The 8,210-nt window shown below is 47.0% G+C and overlaps 1 protein-coding gene across 2 annotated transcripts; it reads left to right on the top strand.

The window, feature by feature from the left end:
• Window positions 1-409: 409 nt before the first annotated feature.
• On the top strand, window positions 410-7,838 carry LOC112989376 (serine/arginine-rich splicing factor 7-like). 2 transcript variants are annotated; one of them, XM_064510089.1, is made up of 9 exons: window positions 410-563; window positions 1,007-1,187; window positions 1,326-1,502; window positions 2,398-2,472; window positions 2,608-2,709; window positions 3,196-3,249; window positions 5,656-5,700; window positions 6,406-6,441; window positions 7,531-7,838. In XM_064510089.1, exons 1-9 carry the CDS (start codon window positions 542-544, stop codon window positions 7,553-7,555), a joined length of 717 nt encoding a protein of 238 aa, XP_064366159.1. In that variant the 5' UTR covers window positions 410-541; the 3' UTR covers window positions 7,556-7,838. The 2 variants fall into 2 exon arrangements, with proteins under 2 accessions (XP_064366159.1, XP_064366160.1); XM_064510090.1 differs by lacking the exon at window positions 5,656-5,700.
• The last annotated feature ends 372 nt before the right edge of the window (window positions 7,839-8,210 follow it).

Below are 8,210 nucleotides of genomic sequence, written 5' to 3'. Positions count from 1 at the left end.
ACGAGTGGGTGCAGGGGTGCCCCAGCTCTGGGCACCCAGGCCGGGTGGGTCGCACCTGGCCCGGGAGCTGGCGTCAGGCCGCGTCCCCCTCCTGGGGGCACGTCAGGGCGGCCGGGGGCTGCCGCCGTAAGGGCGGGTGCCGCGTCTCACCTCCCGGCTGGGCAACGAGGACGCTGGCACACGCGTCCGCCGCCCCCAGTGCTGGCTGGGCCGCGGAGGGGCCAGCGCCAAGCTGCCGGCCTGGTCCGGCTCCCTCACCAGAGCCGCCCCGCGAGCCACGAGGCGCCGGACCAGGAGCCCCCCCGGCCCGGCCCCTTCCCCTCAGCTCGGCCCCGCCCCGCCGCCGCGGCTCTCGCGAGAGCGGCCGCCGCTGGCGCGCGCGGGAGAAGCGAGGTCCCTCCTGCGCTGCCGCCCGGCCCCGCGTTGCCAGGCGACGCGAGCCCCGCCCCGGCGTGCGGCGGTTGGGGCGCGGCGCGCAGCTGCGGCGGCGGCTCCTTCTATATAAGGGGTCGCGCGCAGGGCCTGGCCTGCAGCTGGGAAGATGTCGCGCTACGGGCGTTACGGTACGGCGGGCGGCGGCGGCGGGCGCTGCGGGGCAGCCGGGCGCGGAGTCGGGGGGCTGGTGCCACTGCGTGCGGCGGCGGCGGGCAGGGATCGCTGGCGCGGGGCTGCGGTACGGGGCGAGGGGGCGGCCGCTGTTGCGGGCAGACGGCCTTGGGAGAAGATGGCGACGGGAAGGGGGGAAGAATGGCGAAACGGCTGCCGCCGGGCTGGGGAGGGGCCGTAGCCGCCGATCCGGCGAAGGATGGGTCCGGGGAGGGGGTGGGGGGGCTGCGGGCAGGGGAAGCGCGGCGGCGGCGGGAGCGCACCAAAATGGAGGCGGTGTCAAAGATGGCGGCGCCGGCGGGGGAGGGGCGGCGGCGGGCGCGCGCGGTGGCAATGCCTCGTGCGCGGGGCCGCGCGTGCGCGCCGGGCCGCGGCGCTGACACGGGCCTCGCTCCCGCAGAGACCAAGGTCTACGTGGGGAACCTGGGCACGGGCGCGGGCAAAGGCGAGCTGGAGAGGGCCTTCAGCTACTATGGGCCGCTGCGAACCGTGTGGATCGCGAGGAACCCGCCGGGGTTCGCCTTCGTGGAGTTTGAAGACCCGAGGGATGCGGAGGATGCGGTGCTGGGACTCGATGGAAAGTACGTGCATGCTTACAGCTGCTCCGGCGGCGCGCTCGGACCGTCTCGCCCTGCAGCGGGTCTGCGACTTCTCTTCCCTGTGTAACAAGCACAAGGGAAAAAAGTATTTCTGTAACTAATGCATACTGTGTCTTGCAGGATAATATGTGGCTCCAGGGTTAGAGTGGAAGTGTCAACAGGGATGCCTCGTCGCTCCCGCTATGACAGGCCTCCGGCGCGGCGCCCCTTTGACCCTAATGACAGATGCTATGAGTGTGGCGAGAAAGGCCACTATGCTTATGATTGCCATCGCTATAGTCGCCGAAGGAGGAGCAGGTACGTTTGGGACCAGAGTGGCTGGGCTGTTTCGCCAGTTAACTCTTGTGTAGCTCTTATTAGCAAAGAAGAGAATGTTACGCCAGTTTTAACTCTTAATGTTGTAAGTCAACAGGTGTATATCGCAATATTTTGCTAATACATATCAAATGTTAATATCTTAATAATCAACCTGGTCAAAACCTTTCAGGTTTCTTCGTTTGAGTCAGTCGCCTTGATTCAGAATGTCACGAGCCTTAAGATTTCATGCTGAGGCGCCTTGCAAATCCGACACTTAAGATCCTCCTAGACCTTGAGGTGATCAGCATAAGAGGCCAGATCCCCTCGAGCCATCTACACGTAGCTTCACCTTATTCTTTAAGGGCAGAAAATTTGAGACGGTGATCGCCGTAACAGTAAATTTGGCTTTCAATTGGGGCCCCCCCTCCGGTTTAGAAAGAGGAACACCAGATTGACCACATTCCCACCTAGAAAAATCTTCTTGCGTCAATCAAGCCTCACCCTGGCTCATTGGGCTGTCAGTTTGATCGTCGTTAGATTGAAGAGAACACCTAGATGCAGCGATCGGCTATAGATACTTCTAGATCGTCTAGATCTGCTAGACCTTGGGCCAAAGAGGGTCGACCTGCAAACTTGCAAGGTTTATTTTAAATACGCATTACAGTGTTTTCTATTCTAATGTAATTCTGCAATGTAATTCAGCTTTTAACATTTTTCTAGGTAGTAAAAATGCTCAAGACAAGTAGGCCCAGACATTTTTTCCAACTGACAGATGCTAGTGTTTGTTTTATTTTTATTTTTTTAGTTATCTGAAAGTTTTGACTTCAGCAGAGGCTCACGTGTGCTGATTGCTGTGGCTGTTTCCTGATACCTGTTTTCTCTAACCTAAAACTAGGTCCCGGTCTCGATCCCGTTCAAGGTCCCGAGGAAGAAGGTATTCTCGGTCACGCAGTCGCAGTCGTGGTAGGAGGTATGCTTTGGGCTTGTGGGTTTGTTTGGTTTTTTTTGGGTGGGGGGGTGGGTTGCATTTTTCTTCCCTCTCAGAGTATTCTGTACTAAAAGTACCTTGTAATAATTTTGGGGATTTTCTTTCTTTGTTTTGTAGATCAAGATCAGCTTCTTATCGCAGGTCCAGGTCAATCTCTCCTCGTAGGTATAGATCATTTTCACCCCGCAGATCACGGTCTGGGTCTTTAAGGAGATCAAGGTAGGTGTTACCTGTTAGGTTGTAGGTCCAGAACAATATTGGAAGGAAGCACAACTGTTAATGTTAAGCCTGCATGTCGTGCTCTGTGTGTCCACAGTAAGCTTCATGGAGTTACATCCCTGAAAGCTTACCTGGACCTCTTTTCTGAAGTTAAAACTTGTGCTTAGAGTTGTAGATGTGCTGTTCTTGCGCTTTTTGGCACTGTATCATTATTACAGTGTTAATCCTTATCTATGGTTAAGAATTGTTACTTTAGTTTTAAGCATGCAGAAAAGAATTATATTTACTAAACTAGGGCAGAAGGATCTCTTATGTGGATAGTTTTACTGGGCAAGTCTATTACAATATTCTAAAAATACAAGAAGGCTACTTCTGCAAAACTCATAGTAGTCTTTGTCTATTGGTGTTGACTTTAGAGAATTGGGTTGTAGGATGTCAGCTGTTGTATGAATCATATGGTGGTTGAGTTTTCGCTGCTCTTTCTAGGTCTAGGTCCAGATCACGCTCGAGATCCCGGTCTGTTGTATGGCCCCGAAGCAGGTAAGATGCTTACCTTGATTCAAACCAGTGATAGTTTTCCCCCCAGGAGACTTGGGCTCAGAGTGGTTACAGGGTTTTGCAGCACAGCAGTACTTGCAGTAACTTCTGCCTTTTCACAGTCTGCTTCTGTGGTGTTTCCTGTAATAAAGAGGTGTTTTAGTCTGTGGCTAGGTGTCTGTCTGCATGTATATATGTATATGTAGCCATAAACAAAACATACAACTTATAAAAGGGTAAGAAAAATACAGGTCCCGTGGAGAAGAGGTTCTGGAAACTGATTATGTGTTTAGAGAATGCTTGAGCTCATGTCCTGCGGGAAGTCTGCAAAATCCCATAATGCAGCTTAGTATTTTCTTGGTGTGTCTTTTGTGAGCTCTACATACGGAGGAGAAGCGATGAGAAGATTCCCGCTAGTGCCTGAACTCTTGCTTACACAGGTGTTAAGCATCCTGCCAGTTCTGGGAACTGGATAGAGTTACGTTACTGTAGTGCTAAGAACCACCTTGCATGGGGTAAGGCACCTAGCTTTACACACCAGAAGGAAGAGGAATGCAAGTCCTGGTGTTCTGAGGGACTGCTCGGACATGTAGTCCTGGTTTTGTGGACCTAGGTGCTTCCTGCTGCCTGTGGCTGGCAGACCGAAATGGAAGTTGAGGAGTTCAGAGTAAATGCTCCTGTATTACTTTCCTCTCCTTTGTGATGAGTCTTAGCTTGGAAGAAGGGTGAAAGAGTAGGATTAAAATGCCATAGACATGAGAGCTGACAAGTTGGAGGAAACTGTCTTCTGTATTGTATTGGCACAGGGGAGGAGAAGAGGCATGCTCTTAGTGGTCTGCCTGCTACCTTGGGACCTGATGTGCTGAGCCTTTAAAGGGATGATCATTCTTTATTATTAGGGCTGTCATGATTGACTGCAGTGCTGTGATGTAGATAAGCCAGGCTCAAATTGCATGCTGCTAGTGTGGGAAAAACCTGAATACTGCTAATGTTCTTTGGTGACTTCCAGTTTTGGGACGGTCACGTTCCTGTGCAAAAGACTTTTTTTAATAACATTTCTGAGGAATACTGACTTTCTGTAGGTCTGCAATTGCAGTGGTCAAAAATGGTAGTTAAGGACTAGAATTATGGAAGCACTGTGGAAAAATTTGTTACTTCTGTATTAGCCAGTGTTGCTCCTGTGGTAATACAGCAAAATGTTAGTGCGCGGCTGTGGTGCTGCTTCTAGAACTGTTTTGTGGTCCTTGCTTTGTTGCTTGCCTCTGGGAATGAGAGCTTACCAACAGTTGTCATAGTAAGATGATGCCCTTGTGTGCTACCTTAGAGTATTTCCAAACAAAGGAAGTCATGCTACAAAATTACCGAGTTCAGGATAGATTTGAGCAACTCTGTTCTGTATAATTTTGATACAGTTACAAGATTTCTGGTTATGGTGAAAAGTATTTCAGGCTGTTAGGAACTGTTACAGGTGATGAGCCAGCATGGTGACTGAGAAGCTTTGGCAGTAGTGGAATGTTACTCTTTTGTTTAACTTGCTCTAGCAGTGTCCACTTAGTATTTTTATAAATAATGAGCAAGATAAAGGTGAATATTTGATTACCATTTAAAATTTCTGAGCAGAAATAGAATAAAAAAGCTTCATGCTCTTCTGGCCAGTTCTGTTGAGCAACTGACTGTAACTTGCATGCAAGGCTTGCTGACTTTCCGTAATATTGTGTGGCTGAATTCTGAGGCTCTGGAAGGGGACAAATTAAGTGACCCAGCCTCGAATATTTGAGTTAGCAGTGTAACATGGCGAATATGGAAGAAAGTCTTATTGCAGCTTCTAAGCCATAAAATGAACTGTAGCAATAGTTTACAAATTATGAAGTCCTTCTAGTATTTGCAGATTCTAGGATCTAGTGTTCTAGATTCATAGCATTTCACTTCTGTTAGATGTTTTCATTGGGATGTTTGAACCTCAGTATTGAATAAAACTGGCACTGAGCACTTTCAACTGAAGAATGCATCAGTTCTTCAGCACTTACCTCTAGCTGATATCAGTGTCTTAAGGTGGTGTTACTGAAAAGTTTTCCAGGTAACCCTTGAAACAGTAGTTCTACTTTTATGGGATGCTTGAAAGAAAAAAAACACCTGGGAGCCTAGAAGGCGGCTTTTCTTGGGAAAGTGGTAGCCAGAGCTTTGCTGGGGAGCTGGTTGAGCCTGTAGCATCTCCTGGCAAGTGTAGCCTCTGGACTACAGCTAAAGGAATCTTCTGAAATGTCCTGAGAAAAGCTTGTGGCACTGGAGTCTTCCTCTTTGGTGTGTGATGCTATGTAGTGTGAATTTGCTGTTGCTGATTCAGCTAACTTTCATTGTATGTGCATGCCACTGGCTGCTTTGCTGAGCTTTATTTTTCTCCTGTTATAGGTCTGGGTCCCATGGTAGATCTAAATCTGGCTTACCTGCTAAAAGGTGAGCGTAAATACAACTAGCACTCAGTTTTTTTGTTTTGTTACAGGTTTTTTGCTTGTCTGTGGGTTTTTTCTTTTCTTTTTTTTTTTTCTTTTCCCCTCCCCTCACGTGATGCAAACTCTTTCCTTGGACAACTATTTCAGTTGCACTTGGAAGAATTTTTCTGCTCCTCCCCCTTTTTTTAATGTAGGATGAGCTGATTTTTTGTGGCATGGCAGACTGTTCTTCCCAGAGGGACTGGATCTCTGTCATGTTTTGTTTCACCCATGATTCTGACCACAAGTATTTTTGCAGGATTTGGGATACATGCCTTCCCTACCCATGTTCTTAACTCTGTAATTCCTAATCTTCCTGACTCTTTCCCTCATTTCATATACTGCTCCTGCTTTGGAGGATTGTTACCACTTTTTAGCTGCTTTGAAGCTGTGCATTGCCCTCTCCTGAGGGCTTCAGCTTTCAGCAGTATTTTTTCAACTGCACCTCTTTGCTTAAAGTGAGTCTGATTAAATTGGGAATGTTTGCTTTCAGCGGCATTAAGGGTGATACTTCTAATGTTTTTAGCAACATAAAGCTATTTACTGTCTTGAAAGGGTCAAGAGTGGTGACTGAGTGCATAAGTTGTTATATTTCTATGCATGTTATATACATGTATATACAAGTTGTTACTTAAGATGTTACATTGATTAGAACTTCTTTTATTTTTAGTCGCTCAAAGTCCAGATCACCATCTCCAAAGAGAAGGTAGGAGTATCTTTTAAAACTGTTCATGCTGTTTGGCTACATTAGCATTAGCAGTTGCAGTGGTTGCTACTGAAACTAACTTTTGTAAGGATAAAAGCTAAAAGTTTCTTTTCCTTGTCCTAATTTAAGTGTAATCTATGAAAAGATGAGTTTTCAGGGATGTTTCAGTGCTGGTAGTCAGCACTTCATGACTAATACTAAATCTGCTTCTAGAAAAGGGCTTTAGTGTGGCATTCATGTGTCAACTTACTCTTGTGTCACTAGAGTCCTGGAAGGTAACCTGCTGTCATGAACCTTTCAGAGGACAGTGAAACATGAGGGCAAATGAGAATCTACATTCCAAAAGTTCCTCAAAGGAATTTAGAGTCTGGGGAAGAAGTGGGTAATGGAGGAAATGAAATGGCTCTGAGTACAGCTGGAAAGGGAGTGAAGAAGTATGAAGCAAAATGTGAGCCATGTGGCAGAATTAAATTCCTGCTGGTGTAATCCTTACAACTGGCTCTTACTCAGTTGCGCAGCTGCCAAGTCTTGCTATGCAGCCTAAAGTAAAAAGCAACTTACCCTGTGTCACCAGAGAGGTACATGCTGGAATTCATGTAGTTTGACATGAATAATCAGGCATTTAATCATGGCCTAGCTCCAAATTGGAAACAGGTAGGTTATAGCTTACCTTCATCATCTTGGCAGTGCTGCAGCCCTCTGAACAGCTGCAGAGCAGGCTCCGAAGTTGGTCTTTCTGAGCATGCTGGATGTCCTACTGAGCCCTTGTACTAGATGACTCTTCTTCTGAATGGTTTTTTCGCACTTCAAGCAGTTGTTCCTTATATGCTGTAAGATGTAACAATTTTTTCCAGTATTCATGAACTTCAAATGAAAATCATGTGTATGGAAAGAGGCATTATGGGGGTGGGCAAGAGGGTGAATGGGTTAGCTTTCACACCAGGCACAGTGATGGCACCAGTTCTGGGCACTGGTTGCTCAACAAGGAGGAACCACCTGGGCTAGGTTAAGGAAACTTGGGCTAGCACAGATTTTCTGTTGGTTTTGCTGTGGAAGTTGCTTTTTCTTACTCTCTTCTTTCCCTTTCAGTCATTCACCATCAGGAAGCCCTTGAAGGAGTGCATGTCCTGAGAGAATGGATTCAAATTAAAAAGTTAAAGTTTAAAAAGAATTTATTTTGTTTACATTATTATAAGGGATTTTGTGGTGTCTTTATAAATGTAAGGGCTTAGTCCTAGAAGGCTATTTCTATCAACTAACAATTGGCATGACTCTGGATCTTTTAAAAGTCTTATTAGTAGACTAATGCAAAACTCTTGTGTTAACGTTCTGTGATCTGAAAATGTTGGGCTTTTTTATTGGCGCATTGAAATAAACTGTGTATTTCTAACGAAGAACTGTTTTGTGATAACCCTGCTCTTTCTGTTAATACTTCGGTAACTAAAGCAGGTCATATGCCACTAAGTTGAGAAGCAGGAATCCAGATTTAACAGGCACCTGCAAATTGGAGCATAGTGCAGCAGCCCCTCATGGATACCCTGCAGTTGTCCCTATTGTAGGGCTTGCATTTGTTCCTCCATACCATTGATTAGGGTGAAATGTAACCGATACCAGTTGTCATTCTTACTGTTCACTTCTGAATGTTATGGTGATCTGTACCTTGTATTTTTATTTGCACCTCGTCACAGCTCAATGAAGTGTAAATGCTGTGGGGTGTGTGGGTTGGTGGTGGTTTTCTTGTTTTTGTTTTTTTAAGTGCTTGTACAATT

The sequence above is a fragment of the Dromaius novaehollandiae genome, chromosome 3 (genome assembly GCF_036370855.1).
Source record: "Dromaius novaehollandiae isolate bDroNov1 chromosome 3, bDroNov1.hap1, whole genome shotgun sequence".
Lineage (NCBI taxonomy): Eukaryota > Metazoa > Chordata > Aves > Casuariiformes > Dromaiidae > Dromaius > Dromaius novaehollandiae.
The sequence above is the reverse complement of the archived record's forward strand: the minus strand, read 5'-3'. Positions and strand labels throughout refer to the sequence as shown.

Coding starts and splice junctions, on each gene's coding strand:
- LOC112989376 (XM_064510089.1), top strand. CDS start 542: ATGTCGCGCTACGGGCGTTACG. Junction 2,473..2,607: donor AGTCGCAGTCGTGGTAGGAG/GTATGCTTTGGG, acceptor TTTGTTTTGTAG/ATCAAGATCAGCTTCTTATC. Junction 5,701..6,405: donor TCTGGCTTACCTGCTAAAAG/GTGAGCGTAAAT, acceptor TTTTATTTTTAG/TCGCTCAAAGTCCAGATCAC.